The 27,536-nt window shown below is 38.7% G+C and overlaps 1 protein-coding gene across 3 annotated transcripts in view; it reads left to right on the forward strand.

Moving 5' to 3' along the window:
* SYT1 (synaptotagmin 1) overlaps positions 1–27,536 on the forward strand; it is a 333,762-nt gene that overhangs the window by 236,660 nt on the left and 69,566 nt on the right. For 2 of the 3 annotated variants that reach the window (XM_054271852.1, XM_054271860.1), the window contains 4 exons: positions 8,047–8,231; positions 20,603–20,725; positions 23,920–24,087; positions 27,340–27,507. In XM_054271852.1, coding sequence (XP_054127827.1) covers positions 8,047–8,231; positions 20,603–20,725; positions 23,920–24,087; positions 27,340–27,507 — 644 coding nt within the window. The remainder of the gene's footprint in view (positions 1–8,046; positions 8,232–20,602; positions 20,726–23,919; positions 24,088–27,339; positions 27,508–27,536) is intronic. The other variant, XM_054271868.1, reaches the window with a different exon arrangement.

Here is a 27,536-nt window from a genome sequence, read left to right on the forward strand (position 1 = left end):
CAGTGTCCATTGCAAACAATTAAATCAAAGATGTATAGGCAAGAAAGAATAAACAAGAAAATCAAACATACATAAGCAGAATTTATTTTTCCCATCAGATTCATTATTTTTGAGGCTTATTCTCTTGATTTTTGAGTCCTGGGATTGATACAACTGGAGTATTTTGTACCTTTGAAACTTCCAGTTCCAAGTCAGATTTTTTTATTGTTTTATTTTCCTACAGTCTTTAGAGGTTCAGTATATTGTGGATATCACAAGAAAAGCGAAAGGTGGTTTTGATGCCTTGAGAGGCCACCTAGAACAGAGGCTAGAGAGTTAAAGGAATAAAGTAGGTGTTTATTAAAAGGCCTTCAAAGGATACACCTTGGGCAGTACAAGAGCCTGGCCAAGGCTACACCCAAGATGGACAACGGGTCATGAGTTTTCACACTTTTATAAGTTTTGGTCCATTTACGTATTAGGGTTAAATGTCCAATTACAGCTTCAGGTTATGAAGTCACATTCTCCCAGATTGTTCTTCTCAGTTGACTGTTTATAACTTTTGGGCCTGAAGCTGCAACGGTGTTCTTGGTTCTCGGCCTGGAAAAGGATTGTTTTGCCTAACTAAACTGTGAGGAGAAGGTGCTAACACTGTATGTGAAGTTCAGCGTTACGTACTGCTGCAGTACAGAGCCTGGAAAACTGAAAGCTAAAATGTAAGGCATCATTTTAACCACAAAATAGTTCACATGATGGAAAGCAGTCATCTCAGACTTCTACATATTTATTTGTCATGGTTGAATATTAGCCTCATGGATTATTTTGTCACTTCTCAAGGAAGTATTTGGCCTCAGCTGTTGTTAGTACATAGTTTTTGAAGAGTACTCAGCAAACCTCTCTGGCTTCCAGGTATGGTTGGAGACTTCAGCCTTCGTCCTCTTTCCCAGCTGCTCAGGGTGCCCCAGCACTGTCTCTGGTAATTTTCTATATGCTGAACTCATTTTTTATTTTAAAAGTTTAGTGGCAACAGATACATAAGCCAATAAGAGTAATAATTTTAAAATTATTATCTCACAGAATCACAGAGTAAACTAGGCTGGAAAAGACCTTTGAGATCACTGAATCTGACCTGTGACCCAACATTACCTTATCAGCTAAACCATGGCCCTGAGTGCCTCATCAAGTCTTTTTTAAACACCTCCAGGGATGGTGACTCAACCACGTCCCTGTTCAGCCCGTTCCAATGCTGAAGCACTCTTTCTGTGAAGAATTTTTTCTGATGCCTAGCCCTGGTGCAGCTTGAGGCTATGTCCTCTCATCTTGTCATTGGTCACCTGGGAGGAGACCTACGCTCACCTGGCTACAGCCACCCTACTGGAGTAGAAGGCATATTTCCCAAAGTAATTCCTTTCCCTACACTGTTTTCTGTATGAAGTGACCTAGAGGTTTTGCTGGAAAGGGGAACTGTTCTATTTGTCTCACTGGCCAGCAGTACAGTCATTTCCAAGGGATGTGCCATGCAGCAGGAGGCTGGGCTGCTGGTGTCTCCTGTGGGTCCCTGTGTGCCAGGTGCAGTGTATCATCTTTCATAGAGGGCAATGGAAGAAATTGCTGTATTTGCTGGAGGAAGTGGGAAGCGGGAGCCTGCAGGAGGGCTGAGAGCTGTGAAAGGGTAAGAGGAGAGCTGACATCCCTGCAGAAGCATGGCACTTCTGGGAAGGGCAGCCAGAGACCACAGGAGGGACCTTGCTGAGGAGCCATCTGGCCACCAGAGAGGTAGTGCCTTAGTTGAGCTGAAAATGAGCCCAAGAGAGCAGCCCCACATGACAGTGACAGAGCCAGCAGAGCACAGGGCTGTGCTAACACTCTTCTGTTTTTACTCTGTCTCATTTTGACTGGGGATGAAGGGGAATGTGGAGGTAAACAGAGGAGCTGTTTTCATTGTAATATTTATACAGATGAAACCTGACATTTAAGCTTGAAGGCCTTTGAAGGCCAATCTCTCTGGGGTACTTCCTTCAAGGAGATATCTCAGCAGCTTTACTTCCTCCCTCTGGCTGCTGCACCATCCTGTCTCATCTGGACTCTTCCATCTTGCTTTCTCTTGCTTTCTCCCCATGTGTCTCCAGAGGGGCAGAGGAGCTGATGAGACTGAGCAGTGAGGAAATGGAGGAGAGAGGGCGCAAAACAAAGAGGGAGGGAGGAGCACAGACAAATTGTTGTGCTCTACAGGAAGAAGATACAGTGTTGGGTAATTGTGTTTTAGTTTGACAGAACATAACACATGCTGTAAAAGGTGAATTCATACCAGCAGTAATAAACATAAATGACCTGCAAATTACAATAGTAGGTGTGGTTTTGCCCTCAGGTAAATATCTTAGTTCTTTTATGCATTTTGATTTCCAGTTTTTGAGCATACAGTAGGCACATCTTATTCTCAAACAGCCCAAGCACCTTGGCTAAATTTGTAGGTGTATCAAGGATTACTGCTTAATTCAGTGTGGGTTTGTTTGCAAAGAATGGAATGTTCAGTCATAGAAATTTTGCATAATCTTGCATGATAATGTCTAAAAAGCTGTAGGCAAGGGTATATTCAGTCAGTGAACTCATCTGATCAGTGCACTTCCACAGACTGTTATTTTTTTGTGGAGATCTTTCATTGTCTGAACGTACCTCTTGTAGCAAAGTTAAGGTTTCAGTAACTTCCATAAACTATTCATAGAGAGAGTCTTATGCAACTGCACATGCTCAAAAAATAAAGGGGAGAAATATAAGCATGAGTGCACTCATTAAGTTATTTAGTAATGGTTCTTTCTAGTGATGGGTCAAAGGTAGCAGTGTGAACTTTAAACAGAAGAAATGTTGTAGTGAATGTAAGAAAGTAAAAGTAATATTTTGCAAGCATGCTGTTAAAACAAGAGGTCAAACAGGAGAATGTCTGGGGTGGAAATGTAGCTATGTAAGCCTGAATGCTAGTATTTAAATCATCGGTACATGCAAGTATGTATTTTCACTTTTTGTCTTTCCTGAGTCATTTTACCATGTTTTAGCATTTCTTTTCTTTGCAATGATCACCTTTGTATTCTTTCTGCTATCATAGTGGTATCTTTTACCTGGGTCCTTGCTTTCAGGACATTTTCTATAAGTAGCTTCTAATGAATGTCAAGTTGATTTCCAGAACATGGTCCCTGGAGAATTTCTTTACAAAAAGTCTGAATATGGCTATGTATGAAATTTCCTCCCTGATTAGAAGCTGTAAGTGCAAAAAGCTAAGGAAAAACTACAGTTTCATCAACTAAAACTGCCAGTGAGCCCATATTCAGGCTACCAGAGCTTTAGATTACAGCAATGTGCTTCACATACAGCTGTTTGGTAGTTGCAGTTTCCTATTAACCATCATGCCCCCTCTGAAACATAGATTATTAATAATTTATCAATTCCAACATGCCTGAATAACATGGAAGTTGCCATCATCTGATAGTCCTTTGCTGTCACAGTTTAAATGGAGCTGCTTAATTGCTTAATTGGGAACTTTTGGTGAACAGTATTTTTGGTCTGGGAGTCTTCACTTTTCAGTTCAGCTCTTCTTTTCAGTTCTTCATTGACCGTCCTTCTATTCGTGTTCTAAGTTGGTAAAGTTTCTTCTGACATTGCACTCAGAAAGGGAAGAAAATCATTAGGATTAAGGATTTTATTCTCTTTCCCAGACTGCAGCACTTTGATGCCATTACATGTTTTGTGATTTCCCCCTTAAAGTCTTTCCTCTGCAGTCAGATGTCCTCCAAGGCATTTGATAATTTTAGATCATCTCACGGAAATGTCAGTTTTAGACCCGAGGCCTGTACCTCCCCAAGTATTTTGTGTAAAGCCAAGTAAGGATGTCTTTATATAAAGGACAAAATTTGTAGCTCTTAAATTGAATAACTCAGTAATACATCCTTCCCTTAGAATCTATCATGCTCAAAGGACCAAGATTTAATGACAGGTTGGGACACAAGCTCTACCTAGTGCAGCTCAGCAGAAGCAAGTCAGTGAAATGAAGCATTCAGTCCTGAGGACTCGAGGTTTGTAGGGGCAGTGCTTTGGCTCTCATGGGCAAATTGCCTTTTGCAGCTGGAGCATCACTAGGTGACCTCTGGGAATGTGTATTCCCACTGTGTCCATTGTGCCCTCACAGATTGCTGCAGAACACGAGTACAGGGACAACCTATGGGTATGGTCTGGAGATAAGCCTTGTAAGCAGACTCCTAAGCCCAAGCTAAAATGATAATCTAAGAGCATCACACCTGCTTTATTTGTGAAATGTATCAAGTGCATCAAATGACCCACAACATGCACATAACACTGTCTGGCATTAGTGGAAGGAGGCAAAGAGAGAGATAAGAGAGCTCACATTTATCTGCATCCATGTCTGACTGTTGTTCAGCATGAGTGAAGTATGCAAAATTGGTACTCAAAATGCCTTGATTCAACACATTCCTAGAGCTTACTTCTTTCAGTGCCCTGCTATTGCCTAGGAGTAAGCCACATGTTTCTTTTTCTCTACGCTCTTCTTTTGCAAATAGGCTTCATTCCTGCGTATCTCACTAAAGTCCTAGAGCATACTTTGGATTGGATCAATAACACTAATTCAAGACCTTATTTACTAACTGCTACTCAGCAAATCCCCTCTTATAGATTTGTCTTTAAGAGCTTTGTAGAATCACCAAATCACTTAGACATTCATGACAGCTTCTTCAAAATAAGTATTCTGTATTTTCCCAGAGGAGTAGAACAAAGAAAATAGCACTGAAACACCAGAAAGTTTACACACATATTCATTGCCCTTAAACCAATAGCTTTTGCTCGGTCGGGTAGGTAAGTATTGCTTGTTTCAAAGCACCCCCTTGTGCAGGCAGTCGGTAAGACAAGTTGTACAAGAAGCTTCTGGCTCCCTGACACATTGATCTGCATGGGTCATGATCAGCATTTTCCAAGTCACCCACCCTGCTTCATCTGCCACAGAGCTCTTTTGTTCAATGCTTCATGTCCAGGGACTTCCTGAGGTTTCAAACTGCTCAGCCTGGTCAAACTGGTACAATATGGATGGAGGTAGTCTTCAAACTGTAGGTTCCCACTGTTGTCCACTGGTAAAATAGAATTCTTTGAAAATCTGGTATAACCATGGGTAAAGTCCAACTGAAATCGATCAATATGGATCTTCAATAGGAGCCGCTGCACAAAAAAGAAATTTCTTACACTGTTGATAAGGTTCTTATAGATATTAGTCACAGTTGGTAAACAGCATCTTTAAAAATAAAAGGCTGCAGATTTGAGTCTTCCAAATTGACTAGTGACTTCAGTCTGTCCACCTGACAATGGCTTTATAGAAAGGTAGCTTTTGAAACCTTATCTTTTCCAAATTTAAGGCTCTTCTGCTACCATCATAAATTGGGGAACACAGGTAGAAAAACTCTCAAAGTCTTTAGTAATTCTGGAAAATTTTGTCAATATTATGTAAAATGATTAACATTTTAAAATATTTGTATCATGCTTTTAAAAGGAAACAAACATCCCTTCAAAGCCAATGATAGCTGTATGTTTCACTTGTCCAAAATCTATTATTTACATCCATTGACTGGGCAATCTCTGTCGACAGCAATGTTCAAATGGGCCATTTCTTTGACAGAGATTGTACACTTCTATTGGGAAAAATAATCCATTCCTTTTGGTTTTGAATTTTGCAGTAGTTTTGTAAATGTCCAGATTTTGTGCTGCCTCCATTTTTTTATTTTGGTGCTTATGCTTTGTTTAATAAAAAAAGTTAGCAGATTTTTTCTGAAGAGGTAAGTGAGGAATTCTGCATAGCTCTTGGTGTCTCAGATATTAATTCAATGATCATCTAATTGCATCACAAGAGCTATTGGTTGAAATTAAATTACAAACAGATGAGAGCAGACAACACATTGTAAAAAATAAGCTGAGGTATCTGCAAGTGTTTCAGATGTTTCCCAAGGTACCCTACATTGTTCATGCTTCAGAGAACCAAGGCAACAGTGCCAGAATACCACCTGATACAACACTTTCAGCACAAAGGCACTTGAATTCACTACCTACACAAGCTTTTTCATCTGCAGGATGCATATGTGTTTGTCCTGTTAATGCCTACATTCCCTGTCTCCTCAACCCGTTGATTCTCACAGTTTACCTGCTCGTGCTGTGTTCCTCTTCTCTTACGTCACAGAGTGGCATCCTCCTGGCAGAGCCCCATCCCATATTGTTGCTACTCCCCATATTCATGCTTCAGGCACTGCAGACAAATCAGTGAAAGAAAAAGCTGATAAATTTGGGTGCATCATTAATTTCCTTTTATCATCACTCCTGTGGATTATCTTAGATACAGTGTTATGTAAACGCTGTTTCAGACTAAGTACATGTGAAGTTTAGAATTTGAGTAGAGCACATAGTTCTTGTGAAAGATGATGGGTTTACATTTCTGAGTGCTGGGTGAAAAAAATATGTAAAAGCATCAGTTGTGCTACAAAATGGTACTACACCAGATTTGAAGACAAAATTAAATACTAATGCATGAAATACAGATTTTAAGTTGTGATAAGTGCAGATCTAATGCAACTTTAACTGCAGAATTGCTGCTGCTGACTTCATAAAATACATCCCATAAACAGCTGCTAGTCTATTCACCATTTGTGTCCTACCATTCATTTGTTTAGTAATCAGTTCTCATTTGTTCTACATATGGTACAGCTTTCCTTTTATAGCAGCTGCATTTAATGAACAATTGGAGGCACAAAAATATTACAGAAATATTTAACTATTCTCCTAGATCTTTATCTGTCATTAGGGTCGTTTCAATTAAAGTTAGAAAATAAGTTCATTAAATATAGAGTAAGGAAGGTGTAGATGCTCTGTCATCTTCCTGAACTGGTAATTTGTAGTGGAAGTTCCGGTGACTGTGCTTTGCACTCCTCTTAGCTCCTTTAGGCAATTAATTTTCTCTATTTATGCCATCCATTCCCTTTTGTGATTCACTGACGTCAACATGTCAAATTTGATTCATTTTTTGGCTTTGCTCTGTAGCTCTGTATCATATTAGAAACTTTTAGGTAATGTACTGAGTATCTTGCAGACCAACTGAGTACATTTCAAGATTTTAGAAAATGACAGTTTACAAGATGTAAAATTTTGTCAGGTGCTCTGCTTAAATGTGGGAATCAGTAGTCGTTAAAGCTGATTTGTGTGAAGATAATTGCCTTCTGGAGTACTTGTGTTTAAGTGTCATCTTAATTGCTTTTTTCCAAAAATTCTGATCTTTAACAGGAACATTTTATGCTAGTGAGTGTTCTCTTATTTATTCATGCTTCAGCCATGTCCTGCAGCCTGAACTTAATGAAAAACTGTAGCACAATCTTTTGTTTATAGGAGAGTATAGGTGAGAATACAGCTGAAACTTTACTAGTGTTTAGGGCATGATGCCAGCTAGGGCAAATGTGGATTGGACCGCCCTCTGTCCTTGGTCTGTCTGCACTGGTGACCTTGACCTGCAGCTATTGCGAGGAATCTGCGAATCTGTCAAGTGCAGCAGTGGGCAGAGGAAAAGGGCTGTTCATTAGAACTGACTGCTTGGATCAGACACCATTCCAGAAAAGGGAAATTTCCAGTCAGTTCCACCCGATTCAGCCACAATGCCAGGTGGGTTGGGAAGATGATTAAAGAAAGAAATGCGTAATTGCTTAAATGTGCCGAGCATTTTACAGATTGCACAGAGTAAATATTTTGGATATACTCTTTTCAGATGGTTGATGGATCAAAATAGCTGCAGGTGAGTTTGATATGTGTCACCAGGCTTGTATATAGATAGATGTGTTAAATTGGCTTTGTATGGGCAAAAGCTCAGTTGGGAGAAATATATAAATGATGACAGCATATTTTAGAAAGGATCTCAGGTATTTCTGCCAGGCATTTTCATTGAAAAAGGCTTAGCTGTGAGAGAAATGTGCTTGTTTCTAAATTTAACCCTACTAACAGTTTACCACCTTCTTTTTGTGTGTGTGTCTTTTTCTCTTCCAGTGCCACCTTGGGCCTTAATAGCCATAGCCATAGTTGCAGTCCTATTAATCCTCACCTGCTGCTTTTGTCTCTGTAAGAAATGCTTGTTCAAAAAGAAGAACAAGAAGAAGGGAAAGGAGAAGGGAGGGAAGAATGCTATTAACATGAAAGATGTTAAAGATTTAGGGAAAAGCATGAAAGACCAGGTAAAGTAACTCTCCGTTTCTTGAACTTTTGGGTTGCATTTGAAGGTTTCTGTTTGATGTGTCTAGAAAAAGCTGTGCTTGTTGTCTCAGTAGCAGCTCTGTGAAGGGTGGACTGATTGACAACATCTTCTCAGTGGTATCACAAGGGATGAGCCTGGGTGTGGCACCACTGATGAAGCAGCCAGCCAATTTCCCTGCTCTGCTAAAAACAGAGCAGGCATTTAGTGACTCATCCTTAAGGGGTGAGTTTATCAAGGGTGTCCTGCTTGCTTCAAAATGAAGCAACTGTGTGCAATTTTCACTGTACTTTTTTTCAGGGCCAATGTTTATGTATCTTTATATGTCTTACTAGCAGGATTTCTGAGATTGCATGATAAAGAAAAGTAGTTGTGAACTCTAAATTTCTTTTTACACAAAAGTTCAAGCTGAGAAGGAAACAATAGTATAGAGGCTAAAATGAGAGTCAGGAGCAAGGAGAAATAATGAAAAACCACAGGGACATTCAACACAGTGATGTTTGGAGAATTCATTTTGTTCTAGAGAGGAGAAGATTAAAGATAACAGGCCATACTTGGAGCTGTAAGTCAACTGAGTAACTTTGAGAAGATTAATATAATGCCCTTTGAGAGCAGCATAATTTTTATAAGGGCAGAAGAGCTTGTCCTTCAGATCTGCTTGGTGGAAGAGAAGCAGAGGTTGCAGGGCTTAATACTAAGGGCCACAGACTCGACTAATACCTTCCTGAGAGAAAACAAAGCTTTTTATTCATGGGCTTTTAGTATTGCTCTTCCTGGAGCAAACTGTTTGGAATGAGCAGCAGAATGAGGAAATAAACATTAAGTATCTGCTTGTCCTCAAAGCTCAGAGATTTCCTAAGCTAAGAAGACAAAGGGCTAGATTTTTCAAAAAGGAAGGACTGAAGAAATTTAGAGAATTTCTTTGCAAACCCTCATAAGTAGAAGCAAATAACTTTAATTGCATAGTCAAGTCTGTGTTCCCAAGACTCCTGGGGATGTTGAGCTAGAGCAGTACAGGAGTGATAACCCAGTCAAAAAGAGAGAATAAAAGCATGTTCAGGAATAAGGAGATGATTTCACAAGTTGGGATATAGCATAGAAGAAAGCTGAGCTGAAGGCAGGTTGATCAGAAATCCAAGAGCTGGGAACCTGAGAACTAAGGCCAGCTGGTCAGGGACAAGAGCCAAGAAGGGAATCTTAAAGCACGGTAGCTAAAGAGGCCCATGGCCCAGTGCAGAACAAGTGGTGAAATGCCACTGCTCAGTGAGGGAACAGCCAGCAGTGTGGCTCATCAGCCAGTCTTAAGGGTCCTGGAATAGGTTAGCATGCCTTTCCAGGCACGTAGGGTGTAGTAGGGGGAGAGCAAGATCAGGAAGTGAGGTGAGGGTGAGGAAGCCTTACAAGTCTGATGACCAGCTGCAATCGATCACATAAGAGGAGTCCAAAAGGAGCACAGATAAGGGGAGGAAAATAATGGATAAGTGTAGAGCTATCCAAGCCATTTCCAGTTTCAGTTTCAGAGAGAAGAGGACAAAGAGCAAATGCTGGAGACCCTTACATCCCCATTGCAAGTGGAGTACTTTAGATACTGCACTGGTGTGCAGTTTTAACCCTGTTTCCTCCTGGAGATTCAGTGCTTTGTGTGCCGCACTGGTGTAGTGGAGTGTGTGGCACCAACACAAGACAAATTCACACCTGAGAAAAACATTGTCAGTACACAAAATCACCAATGTAGGTGGAGGTATTCCAAGGTTACAAAGATTAGTGAGACTGAGCTCAAGAAATACCAGAGCAGAAATTTTGTGCTCTCTCTTAAAGAAGATACTATGCTGTTGGTTTTTTTCTCCATATGATGAATGTGACACAAACTCCTTCTCTTAAAGCACTTTGATTTAGCATTCATCCCTGTATTTATAGACTTTGTTCTGAGGTACTGATATTAAGAAATTGTGAGATATTTTCCCTTAAATGTATGGAAAATCAGGTCATCACTTGTTGGCTTATTCTAGGCTACTGTAAGCTAGCTCTCCCATTGAACCCAGAATAATTTGGAAGAACTGCTTTGATTATGGTGATGGAAAAATTTCTGGAGAATTTTGTTATGTCCTGCTAATCATAATGAACCTATTACTTTCTCATAGGATAAATAATGTGCAATTTGTTTATTGATATTTATGTGGAATTTGTTCCATATCATGTAAGGCCTTTGTTGTATTTACAATGTATTATTAAGTGTTTTTAATTATATTCATTAGGACCTGGATAAATGACCATGGATTCTTAGAAAATAAGTATTTGAAATGCAAAAAATACATTATTTTATTAATATTGAGCTCCATTTGTATCTTTTTAATGGAAAAATTTGATAAAAAGCTGAATCCTGCATCTTTTGTCTACAAAAAGATGTCAAATTTTGAAATGTTGCACAGATAGGTATTTTAAGATTATTCCATTCAAAATACTTGGTATAGTTGTTTAAACCTACATTTGCCTGGATATTTTGGGATTTAACTAGCATGTTTTGTTTTGCACAGTTAAACCTAAGGAGGGTAGATTCACAGTTGGTGTAAATTTCAGACCTTTATAAGTAGATCACCAGCTCTCCAGCTACCTCTCCTTGCTGTCTGGGATTTCAAACTCAGGCTGAAAGTTTCTTTAATTCGCATCTTAAATTCATTTCTAGCAGTCTGACAGTGTACAGATTTTAAGTCCTTGGCATTCAGTAACTTTTGCCAACTTGATTCCTAATGCAACATTTTGGCTGTCATTTTTTCCTTTATGATGTGGTTCTTATTCTAACAGTTAATCTCGACTTACCAATGCAGGTTTTCACATACCTAGCTGAACTCAAGGCAATACTAAATGTAGTGTACTTCAGTTAAGAGAATTGAAGCATTTTAGAGGCTCTGGCATAAAACAGAAAGGGGAATAATAAGAATGCCTTTTAGCTCTTCAAAGAAGCAAATTGTTAAAAAGGTAGTTGAAGAGTAAGATGTAAATCTAATGCCATTATAAAGGGCAACATATAGTACTAATGTTGTCAAAAACTGAAAAACCTACTTCAATCATTGTTAGGCCTGAACCTGCAAGTAGTATATACTTCTGCCTTCAGCTAAAAGTGCATAATAGCAGTTGCTAGTCACGTGGCATCTTGCAGGATCCTAGTTCCCTAGGCACACGAAGTTGGAAGAGAGTGCCATTTGGTAAACTGAAAGCAACAGTTCCTGGAAATAGAATTTTTATCTTAGTCTGGATTTTTTTGTTGAGGAGAACTTCTGAACTACTTTTATTCATGCCTATCCATGGCAAATCATTATAGAGCCATGTAACTTGGCATAGTTGAAGATCCTTTTGAAATAGAGTCACAGTCAGCTCAAGTCACACATTGATAGCTAGATATTACAGAAAGGGGAATAAATTTTTTGTCTCTTTTAGAATATTTGTGCTTCAAAATATCCACTTCCCTAAACACAATTCAAAAGAGAAATTGTCTTTATATGAAGATGATCAAAAAATGTAGCTGAGGTAGGATGGGAGATAAGTTTAAAATGAGGTTAGGTTTCCAGTCTTGAGACCTGTTTCCATTGCAGACAAGGCTTACTTTTTCAAGTCGAGTATGCAGCTCTACCAAAGGCCACTGGGAGGATTAGATTCCTTCTAGGGAAGGCAGAACTGTTAATGAATGTACACCTGTAAAAAGGGTCATTTCTCCATGTTTTCTACTAATGTTTGTGTGTGGATGTTTTAATTTTTATTTCTTCCTCCTCTGTCCTCCTTGTCAATGTTGTGTCTCATGACTGTTCTGGATTGTCACTTGCGGTAGGTTTATTTTGCTCTTTGGACGCACCTAGACTTAAGCTCTCATGCATAGACTCCTGACAGCTCTGTCTCCTTAGCAGAGATGGACGTGTAGTAGCTTTGATACACACATCAAGAGGCTGAACTAAATTGATTGGGTATTTTTTGGTTGGATATATATTTGGGGAGGCTGGAGGAGAGCAGAAGAAAAGAGGTTGTCATTCTTTCTACAGTTAAAATACTAAGTCAAACTGTACCAGAAAGCTCAAGTTTAAAATTGATCGGCGCATAAAAATAACTTGCTAATTATATTTCCTTTTATTATAAATGTCACCATATCAAAAGTAGACAGAAGTAATGTGTATTTTTAATGTCTTAGTTTCTAAGTGTTGCTAAATTGACTGGTACCTCATGAAACTTGCTGTGGGCTCTCACATCTCAGTACAGTGCTCAGGCATTAAATTCTTAGTGTTCCATACCAAAGTTTTTTAAGTGGTCTTAGTACAGATTTCTGTTGGTGCAACCTAGTGACAGCTGGCTCTGGTGTTTTCATGAGATTTTCCTATCATGGTTTTCATCTTCATAACTTTCAATCTTTACTAATGCCCCTGGTGGCTCCCACTACTTTTTTTCTTTGAGGAGCAAAAAAAAAAAGGCCCTGAAGACTGTTTCAGAGATGGTGTAATAGCTGCAGATTTATTATGTCTGGATTTAATGTGTTGGTACAGCAAAATTCTTGATTAAACTCAGCCTGTGGGCTAAGAAAAGGAATGAACATAATCATTCATGAACAGCACTACTGAGAACTTACTAAGATTTAGCCCTGTTACTTGGATAATAATTGTTGTGGTCTGAACATTTTATGAGGTCAGAAAGCATTTGTAGAAAAGGAGATTTAATAATTTCATCAGGCTAAAACACTGTAACTAGTAAAGAATTTTTTGCTTAGAATGTGTGTGTTAGGTGAAACAGGAGATTTGGTATTAGGTGTATGTACTACAGCCTTGGGTGTGAGTAGTATATTCTTGGCTCTGCTGCTGACTTACTGTGTCCTTCAGCCAGCCACTTGACTTCTCTGTATGTTTGTTTTTCCTTTACCTAGGTCTTCCTTTTACATTGGGGTTATGTTCTAACTTAGAATATTCTGATTAATGTTCCTCTCTGAATAGCAGGTGTTGTAGGGTGACGTGACAGTGAGAGCTGCAATTGCACCCACCCAAACTCCAACATACGATGGCTTTTTTAGACTGATTCACCTTATGATTCTAGCTGTTGATCATCCAACACCCTTGCCCTCATGTAGACAAAATACTGAAGGAACAAGATTTTTAGTGTTAGGTGCCCTGAAATATTCCAAAGTAGAGTGCATTGACTTTGCAGCATGAAGACAATAGCCCACATGAAGTCAGGATAATCCACGCTGACACCTAGAGAGCCTGGATTTCGTTCGAAGCAACTCAAGCCTTTATTGCCATAAAAAAATCCAAAAGGATCTTTCTGAGGGACAGGAGCTCTGTTGCTGGCAGTGGTCTTTTCTTATGCAGTATTTGGTAACGTGCTTGTTTGTTTTCCCAGCTGGATGCCTGGGAAATAGTGAGGTGTTTATTCCACAGTGCTGCTACCTGGTGTCAGCATGCCAGTCCCCACTTGTTGTCATCTTCGGCCCATGATGGCATTAATGCTCACTGTGGCTCATCCACAGTTCAGTGAGACATCCTAATTCACACTCAGAAAGATGATGTGCTGCAGAGCAGCTGCAGAGGGTTAGTCAGAAACACTGGGGATGAGTCTTTATAGAAAACAAGCCCAGTAAGTTTACTGTGGCAGTGGAAATGGATTGACTGACTCCTGTTTGTACATTAATTCAATCTCAGCCTTGACCAGTAGTCCTGCTTTTTCACCTGCCTCAAAGACAACTTGCAGTGGGCATAAAACTTCCTGAAAAATGTGAATAACACGTTTATGAAGATAAAATGTTATAGATGAATGTTTGTGTTCTGCAAATAGGTTTTCTGTAAAACTCTTTTGAAATTTAGATTTATATTCGATTTCAGAAGCCTGAAAATATGGAAGCAATAGCTGTGAGACACAAGACTGGACTTATTTGCATTCCTGTCTCTTCCTCTCAGTCACTCCCAAGAAAACATAGGACCCTGCTTTTCATGCTTCCTGAGTTTCTTTTCCTCCTTCATTAAACTATATTTTTCTGTAAAGGAATTAATTCATCATTTCTGTTGTAACCTACTGTACTGTTAGGGGTACATGAAGGTGCAGATCCTACTCATTCTTTTACATGTCTTGTTTTCTATAGTGAAGGTCTTACCAATGGAACCTTCCATTTTCAAGGATGTTTTTTGCATTTCTTGATTAACAGACCAAATTGGAGTTCTTTATTCAAGACCAGAGTCTGCAAGTTCCTAATGAGTGGCATTTAGGAAGTAAGCAATTAGTCCTTAAATTAAATTACTTGAATCAGACTCTCAAGACATTTACCTATATCCACAGACTGTACAGAGAGCTAAACTCCTACACTATGTCTGAAATTAATGGGTATGCATAATCTACAACAAGACCAGCAGTTCATATTAATGAGGTATATGTTTTTAAAACATTAAAATAAAAACTAAATATTTGGGAATATTTAATAATTTTCTTTTTAAGCAAAGGTATTTACTCTTTACAAATATGAATAGCTGACAGCCTTCAAATATGAGAATATTGGGTACCTCATAAAGTCCTATTTAGAATATGGTCAGGCAATCATCTTACCTCTTTTTAAGGACCTAAGCCAGTAGAACAGGTCTGTGCCAACTTTTTCTCCATAGATCAAAGTGGCACTCAGTAAATCATGACCAGCTATATTTAGGTTAATTTTCACTATCAAATACATGTAGTCCTAATTATATAGTATGACAGATTTTTCCAAACACAAATAAATGTAGTACTCTGAGCGGTCCTCCCAGGTCAAGGAGCCAGCTCTGCCCAAAGCATGCTTCCACCTGGGCCAGTGCCATTAATGTGGAGAGGATGCAGAACAATTGCTGGGGCAGCAGGCACTGGCCAGGCAGCCTGAGGTGCCTCCCACGCGCAGCCTGCTGCTGGTGCGGGCGGGCGCTGCTCCATATGGCCGGTGGGGCAGAGCCAGCAGCGCTCCTGCAGCAGCGCCTGCTGCTTCTGCTTCACACACATATGGGCCCTGCCTTCAAAGCAGACCCTGACCCACGGGGTGAACTCCCAAAATAGGCTCCCAGGTCCGAGATCAGCTTCATCTTTTTTCAGTCTATAAACGCTGGCTATAGGGCTTTATGAAACATTAAAAACAGATTGATTTGTGAGCTTAACAGCTCCAACTTAAATGAATGTATTCATGTTTTACAATGAACACCTGCAGCATTTTCTGTATTTTTCTGTTGCACCAGATTAAGTTGGTATTTTGGTACCCAAACAATTCAGCAAATGCTTAAGCTGAACATGATGACCTCATGTCATAGAGCTCCTAAAGAAAGAAAGCCTTTTGAATAACCCAACGAAGACCATTTAAAAGCTGGATAACAAGCAAGGGAGTAATCAAGCAAGTCAGGGCATTGCATGCTGAACCCAGCAGGGTTTTTTTCATTGTGTGCATCAGTGTGGCCCACTGCTGGTATGTGAGGCCAGCATTCTTAGAGCAGTAACGGCAGTGTAGATTTCACAATGACCAAAGCCTGTCGCAGCCACTGGAAACCCAGGCGCAACATGCTCTTTAAATTAATTCATGGAGAGAAAGCAGATGCTGAATGAATGAAATATTGCCTTTCCTTCTGAGAGACTGTGATAGAGAACATGTTACAATTGCAGGCTTGTCTGCTTTGTGATAGGGAACCAGATGGAAATTTTTAAAGGCTTTTGTTTTCTCTTGGGATAAAAATTGGCCAGATCAGAATTATGGTGTTCTTGAATGGGAAAGATAATGATAAGAGGTGTATCACCATTAGTGGAAAAGCCGTCATTTCTAGTTGTGGAGGAAAAATTGCCTTTCCAATAAATTCATTGTTGGACATGGCACAGAACATTCTTGCTACAAAATCTTACTGTTTTCTTTTTCCAGCTCACCAGGCATTGCACAAGCCTGAGGACTGGGCATCAATCAAACATTAAAACAATATTTCTTTCACCGTTCCAAAAGACATGATGGAGGGGCAGGTGGGGATGGAAATCAGGATAGGAGCGTGCACCACGCAGTGAACAAACTTACGGGCTGCAGTCAGTGTTTTGTTTTGCTTCGCAATGTCACTCCTTCTTGCTTAAATGGTAACTTGTTTCCTTAAAAATGAGGCTGTAGGCTACCTCATTAACAGAAGGAGCCCTAAAACCTCTGTTAGTGAAAGCATTTCTTTATATACAGAAGTGAAAGACACTTTGCATTTTAAATGATTTGCAACATAAACTAGTCATTAACAAGACGTGACTCAGTCATGACTGTGGCCTCTGCCTCTGAGTACAGAGGCAAGGCTGTACACTTGCTCCCCCAGCAGCTTTGTTGCATGAGTCTCCTACCACTTTCCTGAAGCTTCTGCACATGTGGAGTCTGGAGACAACCAGCAGGGCAGCTGCCCTTGCAGACTCTCTCATTTTCTACATAGAGTTTGGGGAGGAATTAAAGTTGTTTAAAGCCCTTGAATCTCTTTTGTGGTTCATGGTTGGTAGTGGTGGGGCAAGCCTAGTGACAAGGTGCAGGGGTTTTGGTGGACCTGAGCTGAAAGCAAGGGATGTTTGCAGTGTCAGGATGCAGTGGCACCAGAGAGAGGCTTTTGCCAGCTAGGGGAATGAGAGGGAGAAAAAACCCAGGAGGTGTAAAAAGCCACTACAGGGTGTGGAGTTTCAAAAGAATTGAAAATTAGGCATTTTCTTTAACATCTCAGAAGAAAAGAGGAGGCTGCAAAACCACTCTCAATAACATTATGGAAGTGAAGATGCAACCAGCAGATTGAACAGTGGATCTCAAATTGCTGTAATTTAGGTCTTTTTGTTGTAAGAACTACTGCAGAGTAGTGGTTCTGATTTCAATAGACACAGATGTATCACCTTGAAATCTTTGTGCTGGATTAACTCTTTCTTGGTACATTCCTACACCTGTTTACACATAAGCCTATTTTTCAGATACTTACATGCATTTGAGAGGATGTAGATGGTTTACTGTTGTGTGTTTCTGCATATGTAATGCAGAAATGAAGAAACTGCTCGAGTAAAATTCATGGTCAGCTCAAATTAGAAAAGATAAATCCAGTCTCCAGCACAATGTAATTATGCGTTTCCATGTTGCATACTTCACAGAAGAAAACCATTTAAAATATCATGAAGTTAAAGAAAATGGTAGAGAAGGCAGGGCTTATATTCCTCAGCATCTAAATCCAATCTTTCTGGTTACGGTTTATCAGTTGCAAAGGCTTGATGAAAAAACTTGCTTATAATTAAAAACTTTTTACTTTTTTATTAAAAAACCAAAATATAGCTGCTTCTTTTAATTGGTTGTAGCAATGCAATAGTAATATTCAATACAGTGTGATGCAGTATGATATAAATTGAGGGTTGTAGTAGTATTCCATTAAATATTGATCTTTCAGAGAATCTCAATACAAAATTAAAATCCCTGTGGGGTGTTTCAAGTACTTTGAAGCAAACCAATTCTTCTTCCTCTTTGGAATTCAGCAGCTAAATCAAACATGAGAAGCTTTGGTGCATCTTTTGACTCAGCTTCTTCCTCAAGCATTAGCCTCTAGTTTGAAAGCAAATTCCTCTCTTAACAGTAAAAACTATTCTTTACGGACTGCCTTAGAGATAATAATTTGTCCTTTTTTTCCTCCCCCCAGTGCCACAAACTTGTCCATATAAAAGCACTATTTCTTTCTCAGTGCTTTTTCTTAGTGGTTCAGTGTTTCTGAGTCAAGGTCAAGAAGAATCATGTAGCTCCTCAGCTGATGTCAGTAAAGTACAATGTTTTCCATCTCTCATGGAAATAGCTTTCACCTTTCCAGTAGGCTTCTCATAACTTGTGGAGAGAGTTTCTTAAGCATACAGTGTTTCCTGCCTGCACTTCAGAACTCCCTTGCAAGAGAGATGTTAGCTTCCCATTATATTTTCTGTAGTCACAATAAGAACTTTTTTTCACATTGAGCTACCCACAGCTCTGTTATCTGGACTGAACTGCTTTACAGAAGAGAATGTAGTTTTCCCAGAGAAAGTATGGATATATAGCTATTGCCTTGATGGACTGTTTACAAATTCCTCTGACTTGAAAATTAGCAAATAATATTCTGTTTGCCTTCTCACTTTCCTCCCTGGGGAATGGCCATAGGATATTTCCTCTCAAAGAAAATCCAGGTCAAAAGCAAGTGGAAAAACAGAAAGGCCAGTACTTGTCCCAGAAACAATAATATAATGGAGCTGGATATCACACTTATATCATGGAGTCCACTTTTAGGACCACACAGGGATGATTCAGAGCAGTGAATCTTGGAGTTAACATCCCACTCTGACTTCCTCTTTTTTCCTGTTGTTTCCAGGCTCAAATAAACCTGGTTGCTTCAAATGGATTGAGTCACATCTTTTTTTATGACCACAAAACCCTAAGCTTATTTTTATTACCAAAAGCAAGAGTGTTTGGCATAATCATGTCACTCCATATCCTGAAAATCACATGTATGGTCTGCCAGAGAGCCCATCAGTTTTCAAGTGTCACACTTCTTGTTGTACCAACAAAAATGTTGTGCTACAGTCAGAGAACTTACTAAGAGCTCAGTGATAAAATGTCTCAAACCAAATTTCATTTCAGGCAGTTCAGCCCTTCCAAACAGAAATTATTTAGTTTAAAAAATACTATTCTTCCAGTCTCACAGGTGATTCTGTCTATCACTGACCTTTCCCCCCAATCTCATCCAGGTAAAATGTTATTTATGTTTCTGGTAGAGAGTCCATCATTCACTAACATTCAGATATTTACATGAGACCCAGCTCCTCAGCTCACAAAAATCAAAGCTGTTAGATTGTTTCATTTGAGCTATGCCAACAGAATTTCTAGCTAATTTCAAAAGTAGAGAAATAATTGCTCAGTATCATACAGTTTGGAGTCTGACCTTTTTTATTTAGATGTGGCTTTTGGAGAAGAACATTTTCTACTTCAGAGATTAATTTTCTTTCCAAATCCACACAGTGTTGCGTGGCCCTTGCTGTGTTCAAGGCTGAGTGAGAATGTGAATGCTTTCATGTTTCTTCTGTCCCTAACCACTATAGCTGTGTACATAGCTACTCTCTAGCCTTGCTACCTTTTCAGAGATCCAGCAGCAACCTATTGTTAAGAAATGATGAAGGTTTCCTACAACACAAAAAACCACAATTGCAGAAAAATAACATTGCAACAAAGAACACATCTTATTCTGGCACTTCGTCTGTGCAAGCAGAAACTTCATACAGCAAGAACCTTCATTCAGATAGGGCTCTTACAGACAAGTACTCTGTTTACTGTAACATGCAAATAATTCTGGATGAATGCTCAGTATTGATTCTTTATTTTCACATTCTCAACTTTACTTTCACGTTTTCCACAGTTTTTCACTATTTGCCTCATCACTTCTGTCTATTTTTCCCTTCTTATCTAGGAAAGAATCTGCCCAGAATAAGATCTACATAGTTAATTATTGTTCATATGGTTTAATAATTGTATGAATTACCTTTTACACAGTGAAAATACTTCTGCTTTCTGGTACAGGAAAAAAAATTACATCATTTAGTATTTTAATTATGTATAAAATCTAAGATAAATGCCGTGTCCTTTAAAAAATTGGTTATATGCAATAGACAAAGCTTGCAAGTGGTACTGTATTTCTTTGTTTTTGTATTTCTTTCTAAGCAAACTAAAATCAACTAGCAATCAATTTGGTTCAGCCAAGCTTTATTGCGAGAATGAATAAAAAGGAAATTGGTCTCGGGAGGGAGGGAAAAGGAGGAACATGCATTTGCTAATGGCATGGTGGAAACTTTGCTTCCATATTCATTCTAAAAAACATGAAAAATGTTTGGCATATGATTGTAGAAAGAGCTCATCCACAGCACATGCTCTTTATCACAGTAGTCCTACAGAAATGTGTTGCCAAATGCAGACAATGCACAGCATGTACAACCAGGTTTGATATTGCCAAGATTCTTAAGTTGAATGAATGCGTGACTTGGCTTATTTAATAGCATGTTTGCCTCCTTGTGCCTCTTTAAGAGCCAGTCTGAGCCCAGAAGAACTATCTCTTCACGTCAAGATGATATTTTGTTTCTACTTGCAGGTTTTATAGCAATCCTTGCTTGTTATAGTCCAAGGAGCTTTCTTCCTACTTCCATTGCTTGCTTGCTGATTTATAACATCTTATTGAGCAACTCAGAAAGTAGAGATATATATGAAAACTGCACATTTGAATTTCTGCTGTTTTGCTTGCTTTTAATGGCTCTAAAATAGATTTGAGGATCGTGTCTATTTTAAACTGCTACTTAACGGTTTGCCTCATTTATGAATATTACATTTCTTCTTTCTAGGCTCTTAAGGATGATGATGCTGAGACTGGGCTGACTGATGGGGAAGAGAAGGAAGAAGCCAAGGAAGTTGAGAAGCTAGGAAAAATACAATATTCTTTGGATTATGACTTCCAGAACAATCAGGTTTGAAACAACCAACCTGTAATATTTCATTTCTGTGTGTGCAAGTAGAGAATGAAGTAATGCATTTAGTTGAAGCAGATATTTCCAAAATCCTTACTACTTGCCTGGACTAAAGGGAGAAAATAAGACAGAAAATTCATTGCAGAGGTACTACTGAATTGGTATTGCATGCACTTGGACTTTATATTACACCTTTAATCAAAAACTGAATATCCAGTTTTATCTAATGATTATTAATAACTTAAATTAAAACATCACCAACTAATGTCAATCCACATAAATTATGGAGTTTGCATGCAGTCACTAAAATGTAGTTTCAGCCTTCAAGTATTTAGAATGTAAGCAAACCCAAATGGAAGGAAAAGTAGAGGGAGCTAAAGGTAAGTTGATTCACTGGGTCTTTTTGAAGGTTGGTAAGGTTGCTTTCTCTCATTGCATCAAATGTGTGCTTTGCTGTAATAACTAGCTGCATCAGGTTCTGTTGCTCTCCATGAAAGTACACTTCCCAAAATTCTAGTCTGGAATAAAAGTTCAAATAAAAAGGTCTGTACCCAAAAAAACCACAGGATGGTTGGACAAGAATTTAAGGACTGATACTCCTTCAGTACTCTGCTCTGAAGCTGGTAACACTAAACTTTGGCATACTAAAGTTTTCAGAATTAGTACACACATTACTACTGTAATGTGTAGTCCTAGAATTGACCGGCTAACAGGTCTGGTCACATGCTGAACATATTTTATTCCCTTACCCAGCTTCTTTGCCAGGGATCAGTTTTGTCAAATAAACCAATTCACAGCCTCACATTAGAATTCCCTGTGTTTCATTTTGGCCCAAAGCACACCAACTCATCTGAGTTCTTCACTTATACTGTGTATCTTTCGGTAAACTTGAGAACACATATCCTGCATTTAATTTTTTGACAATATCAGTCAAAATCACATCATTCTTTCCTGTTTAGGGAAAGAAATGACTACTGAAGGTAAATCCCAGGTAATTCCTATTCATCACCTGAACTGCCTTCCATATGTACTTGTGATAAATTCCACATTCATATTCTTTATTTGATGCTGTTCGTAGAGCATGGTACTCCTACTTGTTGCAAGGCAAAGACAATAAGAGAAATTAAGAAAAAATTCTCTATTAGCAGGAAGGTGTTTATACACAGCTATGAACTGGCATAATAAATAGCATTTTCCTTTATTTCAACAATCTTCTGACTACCAATGGTTGTTTTACAGTGCAGGAGCTAAAAAGAGTTCTGAAGCCTTTCAAGAAACTGTTGCTAAAGGAGCTTTTCCTCAACTCCCAGAGCAAATTGCCTGGCCATGTGATAAGTCACACTGATCCCCCTTGAAATCAGTATGAAATCAGTATGAAGTGTAGACCCTTCAGAAGCAGGAGATTTAATGAGGGGGAAAGGAAACACTGCAAATGTGTTCTGAAAAATGGATTTCAGTTTTCTTAGACTATGAAAACAAATTTTCTGTGTGAATTTTATTAAAGGGTATGTTGATTTTATGAGGCATATTTTCCAAAGGAAAATAGGATGTAAGAGCCACAAATCTGTACGTCTGTGTTTAATTAAGATAATAAATTATCTGAGTTACGGATTTCTGTTTTGTTGTGCTGCTCTGAACTATGTAGCAGCTTAAAATTTCAAAGGATAGATGATGTAAAAGAGTAGGAGAGTGGATTCATTTATGTTAGTATAGTGCAGTGGCATGAAACTACAGTCCCAAAATTTGGCTAATATATTGCATAGGGTTAAGAATACAAGATGATCAATGAACTCACCAGAGCACTGTGCCTCAGTTTTAGAGAGAGAAATTGTAAAGGGGAATTGAATTGCTTTTCCACTGTGTTAACTAAAAATCATAGACTTGTTTTTCACTCTTTGATGTGTAGATCCTGAGCCTATTCATGTATTTATGAACTGATGCATCTAGAATAAAAGTGGGACACAAAAGAATCATTTCATACAGCAAAAGGAAAATGTTTCATGGAGCTTAAGAGTCCAGTCAAAGAGAAAGCATGCAGGCCATACTGTGAATTTAAAACTGTCCAACTTCTAAGTCCAGCTTAGAGGAGTCTCCTAGAAGCCAGAAGTTTCTTTCACAGATTAACTACATTGTTCTATATTCCAGTTCATAGAGTTCCTGTTTCCAATTTTAAACAATTCATCCATGATAGAAGCAAATATATTGTGATTGAAGCACTGATTTAGAAGAAAATATTCTCAGATTTCATTCCAGTTCCCAATATCTTCAGAATGACCTTGAAGAAACACTTCAATGTTTACTTTAGTTTTGCATCTATAAAACAAGATTAAAATTATTTTCTTTTTCTCAGCTGCATTATGCTGATAAGGCCTCATGCAGTCAGGAGTGTCTAGATTACATGACATAACATGGCATAACATAACATAGCATAAGCCTTGATTTATAACACAAAAAACAGCCAAGATGTTTACAAGTTCCATCTGTGTTTCAGTCTTATCTTTGAAGTGTATAAGAGATTTAAAAATACAATTTTTCCGTTTTGCAATGAGATTAAAAATTGTTATTAGGATTTAGTTACCAAAATTTCATTTTCTTGAGATATTTTTTGAAAATGCTGTCCTTAGTTTACTGCCTGGGCTCAATCATGTACATAGCAAGAGAATGTAAATATAAGGAAGACTGCAAGATTCATTTGTTTTCAGTAAAGCTTTGCCTGAGAATTTGCATTTGATTTTATCACCTTTTGTTTGGCTGGGGGAAGGTTACATGTTGGGGGTTTAGAATACAAATTTTGTAGTCAAAATTAGACATTCTTGATTGTTTAATAATGTGATTTCTATTCATGGTGCGCAGCAGAGAAAAATAATGCACAAGAGGAGAGAGCAATTGAAAGTTATTTGATTGCAGTCTTTAAAAGGATGAAGTCTGTATTTAGCTGTAATCAGCTGCCCTTTGAAAACCTCTTTTCTGCTTTAAAACAGGCTTTGTACAGTCTGCATCTGCCATAATTGGTTTTCTAAAGTCAGTAGTGTTGCTTCATTTGCCTTCCTTAAAGGGGGGGTGGCAGGGAGAAGCGAGGGATGTATAGTTTCTCCTGGACCAGAAACAGAGTCTGCATATGCATTCCTCTGTTACAGTATTTCTGTAGATATCTATTTGAAATTTCATTCTGCTGTTTTTCACTCTCTTTTCAGCTTCTGGTTGGAATTATTCAAGCAGCTGAGCTGCCTGCATTAGATATGGGTGGTACATCTGATCCCTATGTGAAAGTCTTCCTGCTGCCTGATAAGAAGAAGAAATATGAGACAAAAGTCCACAGAAAGACCCTTAACCCTGTTTTCAATGAGCAATTTACATTCAAGGTAGTTTTTTTATAATTATTGATACTTCTTAATTTAACCACTTTGTATCTCATGCTTGGCTATGAATTTAGATGTCTTAGTTAATTGATAACTGCAGCAAAATTATTTTTCATGTTGTAGAAAGCCATGATACTCAATCTTGCTATATAATACAGGGTCACAAAGGTTTGAAAGGCACAGTTTGGTTTTAGGCACTTTGATGATCCTTGTAGATGGCAATCTGATCCGTGTTTTATGGCTGGATAAAGCATACAAGAAATTCAGAAAACAGTGACACATCAACAAATGTCATGTAAATTTCACTAGACCAATGTTTTCTTTAAATATCTGGTTTGTGAAATTCGGGATAACATTCCCTGAAATATAAATTAAAACTCAAGGGATGTAAATGGGTGAAGGACAATATGGCAGATTAATCTTGCTAGACTTCATCACAGCAGTTCTTTGCCATGCTACTTTATGTATGAAAAGAAATCCTTTCTCAGGTTTAATAAAATATGAATTAAATAAATGTAGGTAAGCCTTACATTGCAGTATTTACATCGTTCCAGTGGTATCTATTAATAGTGTTTTTCTAAAACTATGGCCAAATTCAAACCCCAGTTAAATGGAATAAAGGAATAGCGTACAGCATGTTTCACAGGGCTTCTCCTTATATACATTCCTCTGCTGTTACTTCAGGCCTTTCTCTTTGTGCCCAATCTTATAATGACAGCTACAGAATGAAAACAGGAACAGTGAAAGACTCAGGCTATGAAATCATTCAATGAGAAGGATATCCCTGTAGGCCACAACTACTACTGCATATATAAGCTTATTTTTTCCTTGAAGATGTTCATAAAAGTGATCTTGTGGGGAGTTATTTCTTTCTTGAGCTTTCCTAAGAGAGCATTTAAAAGAAAACAGAGTTCTAAATTACGTATTCCCATGCAGCTCACTAAGGCAAAGAAAGAACAAATAATGCTGTCATCTAAGATGAAGACACGAGTTATAAATCAAATCAGCCACTTCTGGACTATAATGTCCACTTGTTGTAAGTCACATCTTCAATATTTAAATTTTATGCTCCAGAAAATAGTTTGTTTTCCATGCCAGACCTGACAGAGTGTTTAGGTGCATCTCAATATGGTACTGATCATCCCCTGTGGTCTGTGGTCTGTACTTGAGAGAAAACCAGCAGAGCATGCCAAGTACTGTCGTTGTTCTGAGAACTCCAGTGACCATTTAACTGGAACTGCAGCCATAATAACAACTTCTGTGGGAGCTGTTGACAGTGTCTCATTTACTTGTGCAGAGCTCTGCTCCTGTGACCCACTTCAGGTGGTGCACAGCTCCTGCTGGCATCCTTCCCATCTCTGGCAGTGCTGCCCACCAGGCAGCCCAGCCTGTGCTGTTGCCTTCTCACAGGGCACAGCTGCCTGCCTTCCTCCCAAAATACAGCTAATGGGAATGAGTTGACTTGTGTTCCTACTGTATTGCATCTTGAGCCCTGAACCTTAGTCCTTCCCTCTTTCATTTCTTTTTCCCAGACATCCATGGTGCTGTTCCAGAGGGCAAGTGTTTGTCAGACTGCAGCTGTCTAGGTTGTGTACCCACACGCAGTGCCGAAAGGAACCGAGAAATCTTAGCTGCACTACACCGGCCTGGCAGAGGGAGGTGTTCCTCCTCAGATCCAGAGTGGGAACAGGGTTCATGGCTAGAGGAGTGACACATCTATGCCTGAAAAACACTCCTGTATACCTGTCCTTTTACCAAGGTCTCACTTGCTTTAAGTCAAGAGACTGATTATGTCTGAGCAGGGAGCAGGGAGAGGAAACAGCCCTTCATGAGAGCTGAGGCCATCCTTGATAGTCCAGAACAAAGCTGGAGACTGAGGCCAATTAGAAGTAACAAATGAAGGAAACATTTTCAAAGGGAGGTAGCTAAAATGAGCTTTACTGAGATCAAGTACAGAAAAGTAAATAATGATGAATGTAGTCTTTGTATTCCAAGTGACCAAGATCCATTAAGTGGTATTGTAAACTAACAGAGAAATAAACTTTAGAACATTTTTCTTCTCCTGTTTTCCAGGCTATATAAAAATAAAACTAACATTATTTAGAATTTTCCCTTCACAAACCTTTGCCCTTTCTAGCTTTTTAGAAGCTACAGATAATTTAGAGAATGGAAAATAGATTTTGCTGTAGTACTTACTAAGATACAAAACCCTGTACCACTGAAACTATTTGACTCAATAGTGGAAGCTAGATCTGGCTCTCAACTTAATAAGCTTATTCTAAATGTTATATAAGCAAGTTATGTAAAGGGAAAATTACTACTTATTAGTTAGTATTTTAATAAGCAGATGGAAGCTGAGCAGTAACGAAAGACAATAGTCCTAGGGTTTAAGCAGACAAGAACATAGAGGTTAACAAGGCCAGTGGTAATGCCACCCTTTCACTTTCTAAATAATAAAGAAGTATTTACTGAATCCCATGGAAACCATTTATACTTGTAGGATATATTCAGATTGACCAAGTGTTCATACAAATCCAAACAATTCCTAAATCAGACCTTTTCAGGCACCCACTCAGGTGTAGGTTGCCTGAACTGCATGTCTCCATCCCAGTATTAAAACTGTGACTCGTAAACATCCAAACCACAGCATCTGTATGAACATGAGAACAGCTGGAGAATTAGTCAGAACTTGGCCTTCTGCCACCACAATTTCTAGTTACACATAGTGACTTAAAAAGCACCCTAAGGTCTAACATGGGAAAGGTATAGTATTGAAAAATATGCCTTGGTAAGTAATAGGTATTGGTACTGTAAGAGACACATCCAGTGTCTAATTACTTTGTTTCATATATAGTAAGCCAGTTCTGTTTTTTCATGAGTCTGGGAGCTAGCCATCTCTGAGTGATGACAGGTGATTTATTGAGGAAAAAACACCATTGTGTGAAAAGTTCATGTGTCTTCAGTGCAAGTAATTTGGCTTCTTGTTTCAGTTTCATCACCCACAAAATGATTTGAAGTAGAATGAGAAAAACCCAGGAGTGATGAGTGAGCTGCCACATTGCTCTATTGAGTGCCAGAGCCTTGTCTCAAGAAATACTGCATCTGGTGACTCTGAAACAAATACACCTCATAATTTTCTCTGCAGTTCAATTTACCTGAGATGACAGCTGATAAACCAAAGAAATAGATTTGCATTGTAGTGGACCAATCTTTATTGTCTCAGATGCAGAGTTTGTCATTTCCTTGTCTTTGCAGGTGCCATACTCTGAGCTGGGTGGAAAAACTTTAGTGATGGCAGTTTATGACTTTGATCGTTTCTCCAAACATGATATCATTGGGGAATATAAAGTTGCAATGAACACAGTGGACTTCGGTCACGTCACTGAGGAGTGGAGGGACTTGCAAAGTGCAGAGAAAGAAGAGGTAAGAAAAATCACTTTTTTTTCCTCCCA

The sequence above is a fragment of the Melozone crissalis genome, unplaced genomic scaffold, assembly GCF_028551555.1.
Source record: "Melozone crissalis strain CALT ecotype California unplaced genomic scaffold, PUWL_Pcris_2 ptg000004l_1, whole genome shotgun sequence".
Lineage (NCBI taxonomy): Eukaryota > Metazoa > Chordata > Aves > Passeriformes > Passerellidae > Melozone > Melozone crissalis.